At 44.1% G+C, this 18,714-nt stretch overlaps 1 protein-coding gene across 1 annotated transcript in view; it reads left to right on the top strand.

The window, feature by feature from the left end:
* ARHGAP31 (Rho GTPase activating protein 31) overlaps positions 1-18,714 on the top strand; it is a 529,489-nt gene that overhangs the window by 316,669 nt on the left and 194,106 nt on the right. Inside the window, exon 4 of the mRNA XM_086935536.1 lies at positions 2,881-2,963. Coding sequence (XP_086791662.1) covers positions 2,881-2,963 — 83 coding nt within the window. The remainder of the gene's footprint in view (positions 1-2,880; positions 2,964-18,714) is intronic.

Here is an 18,714-nt window from a genome sequence, read left to right as displayed (position 1 = left end):
GGGAGGAGAAGCCGCAGAGCACACGCTGGGAGAAGCCCTTTGATGTGGTGGCGGCCGTGAAAAAATGCAATTAGGAGGGAGGGAGGGAGGCTGATGCGCGTGCTTGTTTGGTCACGTGATTCACGTGAACTCGAAGAAAACAGCACAGAAAAAAGCCTTAGTTTGACAAGTATTTTGAGCACTTGAATTCTCTCCATTTTCCATTCCTCCGGAATGGAAAAGGCGAGACCTAAAAAGCCTTTCTCAAGATAAACTCAAAGCCCAGCAGAAGGTGGCATACACCAAGCACAGAAACAAGAGGACGCTCGAACAACATTCATTTTAAGTACACTATCAGTTCAACAAAGATCACATCGAACAAGCTTTGTTCAAACAGAGGTACACAGCCAAGCCCTGATGAAAACTCAGTTTAATGACTTCTGAGTTTTGAAATGCGTCAGCTTTTCATCTTGTAACATTAAATGCTACACTCCTCACAGACAACGTTCTGGAAAAACCTGAAATATTTATCTCTTATTTAACTCAGAGTCTGTGAGCACAGTCCTAATACAAAGTGATTGTTCAGCCAGATAGGACTGTTTTATGTCTAACACGAGTCTGTTGTACCAGTGCTTCAATGTGATGTCGATTATTCTCGTTTGATATATGAAAAAAAGTGTAACTGACACCTGAATGGTGCATATTTTATTTATTGTACTAATTTGTATGTTAATGGTTTTTCAAGCATTTAAATTGTTTTGATGTGTCACAACTTGGATATGCTGTAATATTCATAAACAAATAGAAATAATGATGAATGTATCTAATAAAATTAGTGCCTACGAACTAAGCAAACGCATGTAATAAGTCTACTAAAAAAAAAAAAGTAGCTCCAAAAACCGAGACCAGGTGCTTGTGTTTTTACATATTTAATACTGTCCTTCCTGGTCACGTAAGGACAAGACCTCCCCCCGTTGTTTACAGCATCTAAAAAAGGGGCATAGTCGCCATTAACCCGTTCGCTGCGTGCGTCGGTCAACGGGCATCGCGAGCACTACCTCCGTAGTGCTGCGCAAGTCCGTTGGCTGACGCGGCCCTGCCCGCGCACGGAAACGCCTGCACCGCGGCGGATTTTACGCTGCGGTTAACGGGTTAAAGTGTGGCATGAGGCTCTTTTACCCCAAAAAATGTTTGTCAACTTAAACAAATGCTTTTTTTCTTGTAAAAGTGGCCCATACCGCACTTTCACTTTAATGGCAGCCGCACCTTTCTTTAGACGCAGGTCATCTGAAGAAAAGGGCATGGCTGACATTAAAGTGAAAGCGCGGATTAGTGCGCTTTTACAAACAAGCATTTGGAATGCAATAGGTCTTGCTTTTGCAAGAGCTTAAGCTATTAGCATTGTAAATGACAATGCCTTTTTTTTATGTTTTAAAAACCAAAACATTAATAAAGGACATTATCATTTACAATGCCAATAGCTTAAACTCGCTTAGTTAAATGCAAGACCTATTGCATTGTAAATGCTTATTCCTTTTTGGGTCTAACATATACAGCTACTGGTTCATTTGCCCCAAAATCTATTTCCACTATTTTTTTAGCCTACTACAGCCTGGTGGTTGGGGGTGGGCGGGGGCGCTTCTGCCACTACTTCAAATATATAAATGCCCAATGTTTGCCCCCAGCAACGTATGGCGCAGAATTGTGGGGCTTCCAAAATAGTTACCCTATTCAGGCCGATAAAAATAGGTTTTGCAGACAAGCTCTTATGGCACCTATTTCCTCTTCCACCTTTATTTGCCACAGAGAATTGGATATTCCTTATATCGAGGACAACATCAAAGCGAGGCCTTCTATACTAAGGCTATCCATCTGGAAAAATGAGAAGGCTTGTTTATTTATTTATAAAGTTTTATATAGCGCGAGGTACCATCCTGGATTGCCTTAGTTGTGATCAGGGTACTGAGATTCCATGGCTTTGCAATGCCGGATCCAGCCTTATCGCTCTGTCAGCCTAGAACAGGTCTTTACCGACCCAACCAGCAATTTAAACTTTCGTAAAAACCAGTTATATATGATCATGCTGCTTCTGGAAGTATGTGCCTGGTCAGCCAAAGGGTGAGCGTGGTAACCTGCATGCTAGCCGCTCCTATAGATAAAACCGCAGGGTATCTGCCTAGAGTCAGGGGTTGATGGGACCGGGGTCTTCTTTTATGGTATAGGGCAGGCACAGTGAAATAGTTGCTGTGCTTCCCATTGGGTTTTAACATCGGTCTGGATTCTTTCCATTGTCCTTGCGATGGAAACTCAGGGCTAACATTGTTGCATTTTATATTTTCTATACTACGTATTCAAAGCATTTTCTGATTGCCTTTTAAAGGAAACGATGTATTAAAAATGTGAGGGATGCATTGAATATGCTTTTTAATCTGGTATATGAGGCGGAAATAATTCATTTGGGTTCTTTTTTAGAGCTCTAGAGCCCTTCACACAATAAACACTTTATAGGTCTTCCGCTTGGTTTTAAAGCCGAGAGTTTATGTTTTATATATTTTGATGGGGGGTGAAAGTTTTAACCATTGAATGCTTTTTATGTATTTGTATTTAGCATTATTATATGTGTTTAACTGTTTGACACTACTTTCATGAGCACAATTCGTATTCGAATAAAGTATTGATATTAAAAAAATATTTAAGTTAAAGTATAAAAAAAGTTTCTCTGTGAACGTTAATCGAGCTTTCCACCTTTCTCAGCCTGACACATTCGACTCCCCTTGGTGGTCAATAGTAACACAACATTAGTTAGCACCACACTCTTCCTCACATCTTTTTTTTTTTTAAATGTATTTAATTGGTTCGCTACGTCTCTTCTGACTCAACACTGTCCGCTTCTTCCAACAGGAGGCGGTGTCATGCTTTGCCGAGCGGGAGCAGCTGGCGCGCATCCAGGATGTCATACAGGAGCTTCCCCCCTCCCACTACAGGTAACAGCTTGAACTATGACCGCTTTGTAGTGTCACCCATTTTGTGACAATGGCACGTGATCTCAAAGGTTCCAGGCTATGACAGCCGGGAGATAGATCTCCAGACAGTCAATACCAACTCTTTCCTGGCTGCGTTAACGTCATCGACGCTCATGACGAGCTCAGCTCGTCATGAGCCACGGTGCTTGTGTGCTCATGACGAGCTGAGCTCGTCATGACCGTTGGAACGTTCGCACGCTGGGCTAATTCCCCTGCTGTGCGAGCGTTCTACAGGAACGGGTGTGGTCATGATGAGCTGAGCTCGTCATGAGTACACGACCACCGTTGTGCGTGCCCTCCCTCCCCCAGCACAGCAAAGGTATCAGCCCCGCATGCAAGGGGTTAAGACTATTAATTTACTATCATTTTTTTAAAAGCAGGATTAGTTAGCATTTATTTTAGGCCGGAAGCATCAAAGTGCTGTAAAAAGTTAAAACACATTAAATAAGTCAGTGACCAAATATATAATAAACATGTAAACATGAGCTGCACAGAAAGACAGTAACAAAAGGCAGAGATGAGTTAGAAAAAGAGGCAACGAGGTAAGCTTTTCTGTCTCCTAAAGTGCAGATCCTGAAAAATTACATCTACTGCTCATCCAGCACTTTTGCGTTCAAAAGCAAGGTTGTTTTTCACTGTAGTAAACTGAGAATGTTTTTTAAGTGATTATGTGACTATATGTTTACACAGAATTACACAGTTTTGTTCTTTTAACACACTCTCCCCAGTAGCCTGCTGTAAGGTTATTCAGAGTCCCATTGGGTGGGTGGGGGAGGGGTGAACTTTGAAGCTCGGCTCAGTGCCTCCACCAGACCACTCTCAGCCCACCTCTTTTGTGCCTTACCTGCATCTATTTGCATGAGATGTGGCCTTCTGTCTGGTACCGACCATTGAGCCTGATCTGGTTGGAAGGAGACGCTCTCACGTTGTCCATGGACCTGCTACGAGCAGATAAAGAAATTCCACCCTGGGATATGAACACTGCAGGAGAGCTGTTTGATCATATGCTACCTGCCAGTTTTTATGGTAAATACCATTTTGCTTCACTCTTTGTTATATTGCACCTCCTCAGCTAATACATGGCCAGGCTGGCCTTAGAGAGACGGGGTGCTGTGCCATGCACCAGTGTTCTTTGGAACATCACTTTTCCTAGGAAGAAGTTTGTGGTAATTGGACGAGGAGGTTATGCAATCTAATGAAGACGCTTGTGCTCATTGAAAGACGATTCCTGTGGTGATTTTAAATGGGGATCTGATGATGATGGCTGTATGGATGTAACGATGATGTTGGATCTGGGGTTGATGATGCTCATGGAGATCTGACTAGGATTCCATGGCCATCTGATGTCCACACCATAAGGGCACCCATTGGAGAGAGATGGTTTGCCATGACGATCCCAAAACAATAGGCATGGTCATTTGAAGAACATGTCTGTGTCTATATGGGTAGAAGTTTAAGATGTAGCCTCAACAGTCCACTGGTGGGATAAAGGTTCCCCTTAGGGGTGTTAGCCAATAGCTCATTTGTGGGAGGGCTTGAGGCCCATTCCATTCCAGTCAGCTTGAGATGACTGCTGTGCTCTCCAAAATAACCCTTTCTAGACCCTTACCTCCCCCCTCTCTCTCCTGGTTCACCACAAACCTCATTTTACTACTGTGATCTCCTGAACCACCCTTTCTAAATTGTTAATTCATTCATCCCTCTTTTGACTTATCCCAAACCTCCTTATACAGCTGTGGTTTTCCTAATCCCTTTCTAGAGACTCTACGCTCCTCCATCTCTCCTTTTACTCATCCCAAACTTCCTCTTACTACTAAATAACACTTTCTAGACTCTTCTCTCTTCTATTCCTCCATTATACCTATTCTGTCCAACCAACAGACTCGTATGTCCACCGCTCAAATGAATAATAGTGTACAACAACCCCACAGCAGCTGATGAATTACTGACTTGTTTCCTATCTAAATTAACTCAGATTTCCCTATGCTAATCCACCACTAATCCTTTTTGGGTTCCGCAGTAGCACGCTAATCACGAAAATGCGCGTTGACGCCTCTAGTCAGGGATAATAAGCGCAACATAAATATAGGTGCAATTACAATTACTTTGGGTTTGCACCCTTGTTTGATGGATTACACATTAACAGATGGTTACATCTTCAACAGAGGGTGAGCAATTGTATAGACTGACAGAATTATCAAATGAGTGTAAAAGTAATATGCAACAATAACTTGTTATACTGTAAAAAAAAAAAACACACTCTTGTATCATTGAGTGCTGAAACTCACAAGAATGTCTCGAGTGCCCACATTTCAGCTGACTGATTCATTTCGCAAGACTGAAATAACGCAGCACTTTTTGTTTATATTTTTTCGCCTGGAAACGAAAAGAGTGAGAGGCCAATGTACGTATTTATGAACCCACCCTTGTGGAGAAAAGCAATAGTGTTAAAAAATTGGAAATCCAGAACAGTCCCCCCAGCCTAGAGATAGCTGACAGCAGTAAGCATAGGAGGAAGTAAGTTATTCAGAAACCACTACAGCCTACACCGCAGATGAGCTGACTTTATTAAGAGGAAGTGTTTGCATCTCAATTGTAACCACACGCGATCATACACACAAACACGCTTGCACACACACAAACACACACTTGTACACACATGCACAATCCTTCACACACACACATAGATATCCTGAAGGCACAAAGGCCCCGGAGAGTACGGCCTTCATGGTCTTTCTTTAGGACCAAGGGTCTTGTCCCTTCTTCCTGTTACAACACATGCAAGGTTTCGCCACGCTGGTAGGAGTACCGCACACACGTCACTTCCTCCTTGTGGTGTTGTGAGCTGCAGCTCAGCACATCAGGTCTGCTCTCTAGTAGATCTCCCCTGGTTCTGTCTGGACTGACAGAGAGCACTTGAATATTCTTGCTCAGTCGCACACTAAGCCTGACTGCGACAGTCAATCACCCAAAAAACCTACAAGCGCCCTCACTCACCTGAACCTATTGCCCGCGAATACACTGACGACTACACACGCATGCGCTCTCGCGTGCTCGCAGCTCATCCTGGCTGACTCACGGGTTGACCATAATCTCACACCCTTGTAAACAAGAGGCTTGGTCCCCAATCACACAAACACTACTAATACTATTGGGGACAATGACCCAATACCAGTGTTGATTTTCTGTCGCAATGTTCGATGTTTTGGACAATGTCCAGTAATCATGCCAGGCTTGGGGAACCTTCTAGTCAAGTGCGAAAGAAAATCCTTCCGCTTCATACAGGGCTTTTACTTTTTGTTTTGTTTGCTTCCTTTGTTATGTGATCAATCAGAAGTAGTTATTTCCTGCTCTTTTTATTATCTTCAGTGCTTCTGTTATGCAGTATAATTGCAGCCTATTTGCTGCTTCACAAGATGCAGACAAAGATATTTATTAAATGAAACAGTAACTAACGTGCACATGGCGTAGAGATTGAAACATTTATCATTAGATGATTGCAGGTGACCTACACCCTTGTGTACTTTGATGAATGGAAAGAGTAAATTGTCAGCTGTTAAGTTTATCCAGGTACAGAAAGTTGCACTGAAGTCTACATTTGCCCACCCCACCAGGGCCACAGATACTCACTGTTCAGCTCATCTTGTCTCACACTTGCAAAGGCCTCCGGTGGATCCCACTCAAGTATAGCATTTCCCTGCGCCTTCCATCTCTGAACATAGAGGCACATTCACATACACAGCCGAGAGACTGCACTCAGATCCCTCACACTTCCCTGTGATTGAAGGACACACTTCATGACATGCTTACTGACTGCTGAGTTGTCATCAATTCTTGAAGACTGTGGTGGTATTGGGTGCGTATTTGAATGCTTGCGCTAGGCACCAAGGAAAGAACCCAGTATTTGTGTGAACTAACAGCATCACGCCAGCAGTGACGCAACCTTGTGGGATAGAATGAAAGATGCGAGAGGTTATCCCATCCTCAGGTCATCTTGTCTGGTTCAAGGATGGGCTCTGAAGCGGCCAAAGTACGGATTACTCTACTACACTATGAAACAATCCACATTTTTAACTCTGGAAGGAAGGGCAAGGATGCTTGAACATCACTCTCTACATTACATCTCCCTCCTTGGATATCAGACACAAGTAACCTTGTAACTCGTTTGAACCTCTGGAACAGTTCAATGACACACAATCCAAAAGTAATCCTCTTTATGGTCCACCGGCCAAGGACCAAGCAGCTGAAAAACACATCCACATGCTCTGCATAGTGCAGTGATGAGGTGGACCTCAGTTAGGGCTGGCTGAGTCTTGTGATCCTGAGTAAGGTACTGCAGTGGAGCAACCGTTACAACCCGTGGGGAATCCTTTACGTGTAGACAGGCCAGGACTAATTGTTAGAGAACAAAGAAATTAGGGATCAGGATGGGAAAAGTCTATGATTTGGAGTCATTCATGGGGAGTTGATGCTGGGATTCTAATCCCAGTGTTATTGCTCCTGATTTCCATACCTGCATCTGAACCCCAACAGATTCTTTTATAGATGCGATAATCCCGGTTCACCCAATTCTGTTGAGCTGGTCGAAGATTTGCCGAGTAGGAGCTGCTGTCTGAGCCGACTGTGTTTTCCAGAGTCGAGCTTGGTAGCAAATCTTTAAAGCGGTATCTTTGTCTCAGATACTGGCAAAGAGAGCACCATAGATTAGGGAGGTAATACTCCTTCGTCATAGTTGATATCGCTTCCAGAACGAGGCTCAACCAATAGCAATCCAAAATATTCATTAGATTGATGAGTAGCGATGATGCTCTAGCACGTCACTTTCTTTCAACAATGCAACATGCAGCCACATAGAGGAATTTACTGATCAGGATAAGCTTCCCCCAGTACCTACATTATACCTGAAAACATACCAGCACTCTTTGAAAGTGTTCACGTCGGCTACACTATCACTTGCACGCTCGCAGACTTCTGCCCCTTAGATGTGGTTAGACCTACAGATAATATGGGTACAATATGGATCATCAGCATTTCGTTAAGGTACGTAGATGTCAAGTTAAAGTAGTAAATATACACTTCACTATATGCCTACTGTGCTGATAGCAAGCCAGTCGATATTTGGAGTCCTAGGGCCAGATGTAGGTGGCCCAATACCGGTCGGTAACGGCCGAAATTACCGAATTTCGGCCGTTACCGACCGGTATTGGGCATTTGGGATGTCGGTGGCCTAAATTGCAAATTCGGTAATTTACCCATTCAGTATTTTAAGGAATCAGTAAATTACCGATTCCTTAAAGTACCGAATCGGTAAATTACCAAGGGCCAGATGTAGGAGGCCAAATACCGGTCGGTAACGGCCGATTTCGGCCGTTACCGACCGGTATTTGGAGTTTCAGATGTAGGGGGCCTTAAATTTACCGATTCGGTAAATTTATAGAGTCGGTCAATTTACCGATTCTGTAAATTACCGAATCGGTAAATTTACTGAATCGCTAATTTGTGATGTAGGTGGCACTGAAAACAGTGCCACCAGCCCTTCAGAATTCGCTATTTATCATCAAATACTATTTGATGGTAAATAACGAATTCCTGTGTACATGCACATCTGTGTATTTACACCTGTGCCATGTGGCACATATACATGTATGTGTGCCACATGGCACACAAGCCTGAATCCGGGGTGCAACAGGGTGTCAAAGTGACACCCTGTCCCCCTTGTAAAATCGGTAATTTTACCGAATCGGTATTTACCGATTCGGTAATTGCCATTGGTTCCTATGGGCCTCAAGGCCATAGGAATCAATGGCAATTACCAAATCGGTAAATACTGATTCGGTGTGAGAGCGAGGGCTTGATAAACAGGCGTGGAGGCTGCAAAATAGGTTTGAAAGTAGGTTTATTGATATTGGAGGGATGAGGAAGGGGATGGGGATTGAGAATTTCTTCTTCTTCAGAGTTTTCCCGAGATGAGTCAGAGGATCCGGAGGTCTGTGATGTTGTTCTCTTGCCTTCTAGGTCATCTGGACCGGGTTGGTTATTCCGGAGGCTCATAGAAGAAGGGAAAATAGACAGAGGGGAGTCGTCAGAATAGAGTTCTTTTAAATCAAAATGAATACCGTCACCACACCCTTGTTTGTCAGGATATGTCAGTGGCAAGTGGTCTTACAAAAGAGCATGAGACGGGTCGTGTAATTTAAAGTGCCTATCAGGGAATATTGGTGTATATCTTCGAACAGTGGATAACCAACAAACATAGATAGAATAAAGTACCAACACTAGCATACTTCGCAAAACAGCGTGGTACAAAACAGTCTTTCCAATTTAGCTTAACCCGGTGTGCCTTCCACCCACTATATTCTCACCCGCCCTACCCTTAGTGTCCCCGAGTCAGTTAACTCACCGACCCCGCCGTAACTCTCTTCCGAGTTACGGCCGCCTTCCAGCCTCCTCCGGACACCACCAGTCCTCCGACCAGTTCTCCTCTTCAGGGTTGTCAGGGCCGCAGTTCCAGTTATCGGGTCCCGCGTCTTCTCTCTCGGGTCCCGCGTCTTCTCTCTCGGGTCCCGCGTCTTCTCTCTCGGGGTCCCGCGTCTTCTCTCTCGGGTCCCGCGTCTTCTCTCTCGGGTCCCGCGTCTTCTCTCTCGGGTCCCGCGTCTTCTCTCGTCCTCGCCGTATTCGCGTCTCTCCTCCTCTCTCTCCAGACCTGCCCTTGCGCGCAGGTTATTGGTTCTCGCCTCTCACTTCCGGGGCATGGAGGTTGGACTTCCGGGGTATGCGAGCAAACGCCAGTCCCCTGTGAAGATACATGAGAGTCATGCAGGGGTAATAGTCTTCGTGAGGTGTTGTGATACCATGAACGTCCCTGCAAGTTCCGGGTAAGTGCGGGATCCTCCTCACATCCCCTTTCCCTTGCTGTCCTTCTTCTAGGGGAACTATCCTGAGGATATCTGGACAAGTAATCAGCGTTCCCTTGATCCTTCCCTTTCCTATGCCTAGTGAGAAATCGGTAGGGTTGTAAAGAAAGAAACCACCTCAATACTCTCTCATTGTGGCCCTTATTCCTCGCTAGCCACTCCAAAGGGGCGTGATCTGTGAAAAGAAAGAACTCTCTACCTTCCAGGTAATACCTTAGCGTTTCTATTGCCCATTTAATGGCAAGTGCCTCTTTTTCGATGGTAGCATAATTATTTTTCCTAGGAAAAAGTTTGAGGCTTATGTACAGGATGGGCTTTTCCCCCTGGGGCGTCTCTTGGGACAAAACAGCTCCTAGACCCAGGTCAGAGGCATCTGTTTGTAGAATAAAAGGGCGAGAATAGTCTGGACTGATCAACACTGAATCAGAGGTTAGGGAATTCTTTAAGGTTTCGAAGGACCGCACTATTGCAGCAGGAGGTGCTCGCAATATTTCTTCAGTTCGGATGTTCTTCTGTAGCAGATCTGTCAAAGGAGCTGCTATTTGCGAAAAGCTAGGGATGAACCTCCTATAGTATCCCAACAATCCTAAGAAAGCTCGTAGGTCCTTCTTGGTCTTAGGAAATGGTATCTGGGAGATGGCTGATACTTTGGCATTTTGAGGTCTTATTACTCCTTCACCTAAAAGATATCCGAGGTATTTGACTGTCTGGGCCGCCAAATGGCTTTTGGCTGGATTGATTTTTAATCCATGAACCCCGAGAGTCCTTATCACTTGCGATAGATGGACCACATGTTGTTTCCAAGAGTCGCTATATATTATGATATCATCTATATAGGCTCCAGCGTATTCCTCATGAGGCCTGAGGACTGTATTCATAACTCGCTGAAACGTAGCAGGCGCTCCATGTAAGCCAAAAGGTAACATTTTGAAATGATATAACCCATTTGGAGTGGAAAATGCAGTTTTTTCTTTGTCCTCAGGTTTTAAAGGAATTTGCCAGTATCCTTTACACAGATCTAATGTGCTGATGTATTTGGCCTTTCCTATCCTTTCTACCATCTCATCTACTCTTGGTAAAGGATATGTGTCAAACTCGGATATTTTGTTCACCTCCCTGAAGTCGATACAGAATCTCACAGACCCATCAGGTTTTGGAACCAGAACTATGGATGAGTTCCATTCACTTGTAGAAGGTTCTATGACATCTAACTGTAACATTTTCTCTACCTCTTCCTGTATAACCTGTCAGCGAGATTCCGGTATACGGTAGGGTCTTAGTCTCACTCGTTTACCCGGTGGAGTTTTTATTGCATGTTCCACCAGTGTGGTTTTTCCAGGCGTGGTGGAAAATACCGGAGCTAAAGGTTGTAAAACCTTTATTAAATCATGCGCTAACTCAACAGGCAATTCGTTATCTATACATGTTTGAAACAAGGGAGTTTGAGGTTCTACACTATTCACTGTTACTGGAGCAGGCCCCTCCCATTTCTTCAATAGGTTCACATGGTAAATCTGCGACACCTTCTTCTGGGAATCGGTTTCAATCTTGTAGGTTACTGGAGTCACTTGTTGAATGACTTTATAGGGACCCTGCCATTGTCCCAATAACTTCTGGTCTGAAGAAGCCATCATGAGCAATACAAGATCGCCTATCTGAAAGGTCCTAGTCTTCGACCCTCGATCATATTGATTTTTCTGGGCCATCTGGGCATTCTCTAGGTTGTTCCTAACAATACTCCGAATCTGCTTCAAATGGGTTTGAAGATTAGAAACGTATTCGGGAAGGGGTCTGGCATTATTCTGTTCTGTTTCCCACTGTTCTTTCGCCATATCCAATAGAGTACGGGGCTGGTGTCCGTACAGCAACTCAAATGGGGAATGACCCGTGCTCTTTTGTTCTTTACATCTGATGGCAAAGAGAGTTAGGGGGAGAATGTCTTCCCATTTTCGGGCTTCCAGCTCTAGTAATTTTTTTAGAGTGGTTTTAATGGTGGCATTATATCTTTCAACCAGTCCATCCGTTTGGGGGTGGTAGGCTGATGTACGAATTTGCTTCACGCCTAACTGCTTGCAAATGTCTCTCATCATCTTAGAGGTAAAGGGGGTTCCCTGGTCAGTGAGAATTTCTTTTGGGAAACCTACTCTAGAAAAAACACTAACCATTGCTTTAGCGATATTAGTGGTAACAGGTCTGCGTAGGGGTATGGCTTCTGGGAACCTAGTAGCATAATCTACCAGGACCAGTACGTATCTACACCCACTTCTAGATGGCAACAAAGGTCCAATAATATCCATACCAACCCGTGAGAAGGGTTCATCTATGACGGGTAGGGGAATCAATGGTGCTTTTGGGGGTTGATAACGACTGTGTTTTTGACACACAGGACATTCCCTACAATATTTCTTCACCTGTTGATATATACCTGGCCAATAGAAGTTCTCCAGAATGGTTTTTTCTGTCTTGTCTGATCCAAAATGACCCCCTAATAGATGACTGTGAGCTAGAAATAAAACTTTCTCTCGAAAGGGACCTGGGACTAACAATTGTGCTTTCTGGTGTGGTGGGTTCTTTCTATATAACAAGCCATTTTTCTCAAAAAAATATGAACCTACATGTTGTGGGTCCTCTCCATCAAGAGCCTTGTTCCAGGCTTCCCGAAGAACAGGGTCTTCTCGTTGGGCCGCATGGAAGTTACGGTCCGTTTCCCAAGGATTTTCTACTGGAATCACAGGTGTCACTAAGGGCTCTTTATGTTTTTCAGCCCGTCTTTGACTGCGACTTTTCCGTTCCTTGGGAGTTGGCCATTCTTTGTCAGTCTCTGTAGCAAATGGTGCAGAGGACAGCCAGTCCTCTGTTGCCAGGGAGGATTCCTGTAATAACTGTGGAAATTTATCATAATCGTTTCCTAGGATTGCTTGTTCAGGGAGTCGAGGTATGAGTCCCACCGTTAGAGACGTTCCTGAATCGTTTGGATGCTGGACTAATACTCTGGCCGTTGGATAGGGTTTCACATCCCCGTGAACGCATTTAATCGCTACCATACCTTCTATGGGACCAATGCTGTTTCCCAAATCCTGGGGTCTAACTACGCTATGCAAACAACCAGTATCTGCCAGGGCCGTAACAGGACGTCCGTTCATGGACACGTTACACTTGTATGGGGGTAGTCTTTGGTCTTCTTGGGGAGAACAGAAATAATTGCGAGTCAATCCTATCTCCATGGGCTCTTCTCTTTGGGGGCAAAACCGGGCTATGTGTCCCATTCCTCCACACTGAAAGCATTGGGGTCCCGATATAGAAGGTCTTACGAGTGGGACGCTAGGCAATGGATTGCTGGGAACGAGAGCCAAGGGTTCAGGTTTTTTTATGAGTGGGGGTCGAGGAGAACGGTTTGGCATATGACCACCGGTTTTCCCGGTGGTTTCATCCCTGATTTTCTGAAAGTCTTGTGCCCTGTTGTATGCACTGGCTATTTCTACAGCCGTTTCCAAGGTAAGGTTGGCTTGTTGTCTCACCCACCGTTGTATAGGAGGATGAAGGGACGTTAGATACTGTTCCAAATATATTTTGGCCATGATTCCATCCTTGTCGGTGGTTGCGGGTTTTAGCCAACGGTCTGCCATGTCCTTCACTCGGAAGTATAAAGCACGGGGAGTTTCTTGTGGACCCTCCTTCATTTGTCTCAGTTTAAGTCTATAGGTTTCATCGTCTATTCCTAATCTTTCCAAGATACATTTCTTTATATCTGCATAAGACACAGTCCCTTGTAGGGTGGCTGCCTGGTACGCTGCTTGCAAATCACCGGACAATAATGGTCCCAAATACTGCCCCCATTTATCGGCAGGCCAGGATGCCGCAGTCGCCATCCTTTCGAAATTACTAAAGAAAAAATCGGGGTCCTCTCCTGCAACGTAACGCTGTAAGACTACAGACGGTAAGGTAGTAGGACCTCTCTGATTACCCAAAGCTTCGGTAAGTTTACCCATTGCAGCCTCGTGGGTTTGTCCCTGACCGGTGATGGCTTGTTGGAACTTGCCTCGGTCTTCTTCCACGACCGTTAAGAAACGTTCCATAACCTTGCTCAGGTGCTCCTGATTCTCGGCCATTTTTGCAAGGGCAGCCTCCATTTCGCCTTTCAATCCCACTTCTGACACCATTTGTGAGAGCGAGGGCTTGATAAACAGGCGTGGAGGCTGCAAAATAGGTTTGAAAGTAGGTTTATTGATATTGGAGGGATGAGGAAGGGGATGGGGATTGAGAATTTCTTCTTCTTCAGAGTTTTCCCGAGATGAGTCAGAAGATCCGGAGGTCTGTGATGTTGTTCTCTTGCCTTCTAGGTCATCTGGACCGGGTTGGTTATTCCGGAGGCTCATAGAAGAAGGGAAAATAGACAGAGGGGAGTCGTCAGAATAGAGTTCTTTTAAATCAAAATGAATACCGTCACCACACCCTTGTTTGTCAGGATATGTCAGTGGCAAGTGGTCTTACAAAAGAGCATGAGACGGGTCGTGTAATTTAAAGTGCCTATGAGGGAATATTGGTGTATATCTTCGAACAGTGGATAACCAACAAACATAGATAGGATAAAGTACCAACACTAGCATACTTCGCAAAACAGCGTGGTACAAAACAGTCTTTCCAATTTAGCTTAACCCGGTGTGCCTTCCACCCACTATATTCTCACCCGCCCTACCCTTAGTGTCCCCGAGTCAGTTAACTCACCGACCCCGCCGTAACTCTCTTCCGAGTTACGGCCGCCTTCCAGCCTCCTCCGGACACCACCAGTCCTCCGACCAGTTCTCCTCTTCAGGGTTGTCAGGGCCGCAGTTCCAGTTATCGGGTCCCGCGTCTTCTCTCTCGGGTCCCGCGTCTTCTCTCTCGGGTCCCGCGTCTTCTCTCTCGGGGTCCCGCGTCTTCTCTCTCGGGTCCCGCGTCTTCTCTCTCGGGTCCCGCGTCTTCTCTCGTCCTCGCCGTATTCGCGTCTCTCCTCCTCTCTCTCCAGACCTGCCCTTGCGCGCAGGTTATTGGTTCTCGCCTCTCACTTCCGGGGCATGGAGGTTGGACTTCCGGGGTATGCAAGCAACCGCCAGTCCCCTGTGAAGATACATGAGAGTCATGCAGGGGTAATAGTCTTCGTGAGGTGTCGTGATACCATGAACGTCCCTGCAAGTTCCGGGTAAGTGCGGGATCCTCCTCACATCCGGTAATTACCGAATGTTACAGATTCGGTAAATAAATCGGTAAAAATACCTACATAGCATTTACCGATTTGTAAATACCGAATCGGTAAAATTCGGTATTTACGAATCGGTAAATGCCATTTACCTACATCTGGCCCCAAATTTGCGATGTAGGGAGCACTCAAATGAGTGCTTTTCCCAATTTAGCATTCGTTATTTACTACCAACTATAAGTTGGTGGTAAATAAGGAACACCTTTGAAAATGCAAATCTGTGCATTTTCAACTGTGCCATGTGGCAGACATACATGTATGTGTGCCACATCTGCACACAAGCACGATTCAGGGGTGCAACAGGGTGTCAAAGTGACACCCTGGCACCCTTGAATGTTTCCCCCATTTTACCGTATCAGTATTTACCGATTCGGTAATTGACATTCATTCCTATGGGCCTCCAGCCCATAGGAATGAATGGCAATTACCGAATCGGTAAATACCGATTCGGTAAATACCGAATTTTACTGATTCTGTAATTTTTACCCCAAATTTATCTACATCCCATTTACCTATTCTTAAATACCGAATCTGTAAAATTTGGTATTTAAGAATAGGTAAATTGGGATTACCTATATCTGGCCCTAAGTATTTTGTAGGTCGATATTGAACTAACACATTGACATAAAGATGTCCCATATTTCATCAACCCCTAATCCTGGCCTGGTGCGTTTAGCATTTGTTCATTCTATTTTTGAGAGTGGACTTTTACCTGTAGATCTAGAATGCATACCCAATACTGGCCCTCTCGAATTCCAAGCTCAAAGGACAAACAGAATGCTCTCTGAGACTGATGGAATGTTTATTCAGCACAGATTACAACCAGATCCGTTTTTAAAGGAGCCATCCAGTGAATAATGTCTCAATAGGTGTCAAAACCTCAGCTGACATCAAACACTGCAAGAATCTGGAGTGCTTATTGTTTGTGGTTGATAGAGATGCAGGACCTCTGATGCTATTTCTTCTCTAAATTAGCGAGCCCTTTAAAGCTTTCCAAAGAGAGTATTGACTGTATTCTATCGAGGCTCTAGTGATACTATTCACATCATCTACAGACACTGACAGTGGTTAGTGGGCGTGGCAACAGTAAGAACGTCAACCTTGGCATTCAGCCAGCACCTATGAAGGTAGCCTACACGGATATTATATTATGTTATATTATATTATATTTATATATAAATTGTATACTTGTATTATATATATATATATATATATATATATATATATATATATATATATATATATATATATATATATATATATATTACATGTACTGTGTATACATATATACTATATATAATTATATGCTATATAAGCTAGTAGTGAGACCACATCCGTGCTCACTAATTCCAGCACAGTTGCCACAAAGTATTTCGTCAAAAAGTTAAAAGTCCGCTTGCTCCACATGCGTGCCATATTTTGAGTGAACGGTGCAGATCATGAGCCCTCGGGGTCAGTGCACTCCTACTAGGGACCAGATCAGCCAATGGGTCTCTATTTACTTTGCAAAAGCTGCTGAATGGTGTAAAACTTTAAAACATGGTGTTTTTAGGACAAGTGCCTTATCTTTCAATAAATGAGTTTAGATATAAGCACTGTCAGTAGATAGTTCTCAAGGCCTACAGCATTATAAGAATATCCAGTTGACAACGTAATTTGGCTAAAGTTTAGTCATATTATATTAAAAAATAAATTGATAAATGTTACCCCTTGAACCTTATATCAGATCCTGGATCCGGGGAAGGGGCTGCAGGGTTCCTCTAGAGCAGGGGTCTCCAAACCGGTCCTGGAGGGCCGGATCCATGCCAGATTTTTTAAATTACTTCATGTATCTCAATGGGGATATCCCAAAAACCTGGCATGGATCCGGCCCTCCAGGACCGGTTTGGAGACCCCTGCTCTAGAGGGACAAACCAAGGAACAAATGTGTTCAATCCCTATCACATGTACAGTCGAAACAATTATAAATTAAAGAACAAGCTAGGAAAAGGGTACAGTACAAACAAACCTTGGAAAAATCACTAGCTCTTTGACATCATCATCATCCGGTATTACTTGGTCAATTGGCAAGCTGGTGTGATGGTTATTTATTTTTATATTGCAAACATGCACCCGAAAAAAAAACAGTCACGTCACTGCCTAAACACTGTGGCTGTATACCTGCAGTAAAATGTCAAGTAAAAAATATGAATCAGATATGATTTTGATTTGAGCATTACTGGTGCTTCCCAGCAGGAAGGCTTACTTAGAAGAGGTACATCAGCCCTTTTAATGCACATCACAGGGTAATAGAACGTTATTGGCGCAAAGGTAATGGACTATTCATTTTGAATCACTGTCATATGAAGACCAGGACGCAGCCACCAGTGGTGCAGCAGGTGCGATGACGGTGCCTACTGCATCCCAATGATGGTCATATTTGTAATACTTTTCAGGGGTTTATTGAGGCCCATTTACCTTGTTTGTATTAGGGTCCATGGGACACTTGCTATGCCACTGCTCAAGGCATTGTTTAAACTTAAAGGATGGCTAAAAAGGTTTTTAAAGGGATAAATAATACAGAGAAGAAAATCATTGGCAAAGTAAGGTGTTAGACAACCATTCCTTGCATTGAAGTGCACTTCTTTTTAGGCGGATGTGCACAAGTGATATGAAAGTGCAAGAAAGCCAATGGCTGAAGTGGGCTGGGATAGGTGAAAGGGCTGGGATAGGTGAAAGCAAAATGTGAATGGAAGCTCAACAGACCAATTGATGAAGAGGGCTGGCCCAAAGGCCTTCTCTATATGTATATATTTGTGTTCATGATTTTTCCATTACATGAGGACAAGAGACAGTAAAGCGGTTTCTAGACTAGGCCTAATAACACAAAAGGATTAAGTCCCGGTAGTTAGTCTATTGTTTCTACTCTGGCCTGATACACAGACAGATACAAGGATGGAAAATGTGAAAGAGGAGAAAAAAAGCATAAGTTGGATTGGACTGGGATGCAAGAATGAAAAACCCTAGGAGGTGGGAGGAACGGAAAAGATAACCCATCAGGCGAAAGGAGTGAAAAGAATAAATAGAAGGGGAAACACATCAGTAAAAGGGTGGAAAAGGAGATTTGGCACTCCATACATAGCGAGAGAGGAGGAGGAATGGAAAGTGGGGCAGAGGTCTCGCCACGTAAGCATAGATGAAGATATCAAAAAAGGAGAGAGAACAACATAAAGAGGGTATGTGGGGTTCACCCTCACAAAAAAAAGAATAATACTTCAAATGAATTCTTGAAAGAAATTTTGTAAGTAAGAAAAGATTTGGCAAATCGTACTTCATAACACAAAACAGCATTTCCATCCCTTTCTATTAATCTGGTTTAGGGCTGGACTTGAATCCAGAATCGGTCCTACAGAAATTATTGGAACCAGCCCCAGACTACAGGATCCTGGGACTACAATAGGGTTATGGTCGGGTAATGGAAGTCCATCCTGCTCTGAAAGCAGCCCCCAGGCCGACCAGGGAAATGCCAGTGTGGTAGAATGGCCAGTCTAGCCAGTGTCCAGATAGTCTTCACCCTCCACCG

The sequence above is a fragment of the Lissotriton vulgaris genome, chromosome 8 (genome assembly GCF_964263255.1).
Source record: "Lissotriton vulgaris chromosome 8, aLisVul1.2, whole genome shotgun sequence".
Lineage (NCBI taxonomy): Eukaryota > Metazoa > Chordata > Amphibia > Caudata > Salamandridae > Lissotriton > Lissotriton vulgaris.
The sequence above is the reverse complement of the archived record's forward strand: the minus strand, read 5'-3'. Positions and strand labels throughout refer to the sequence as shown.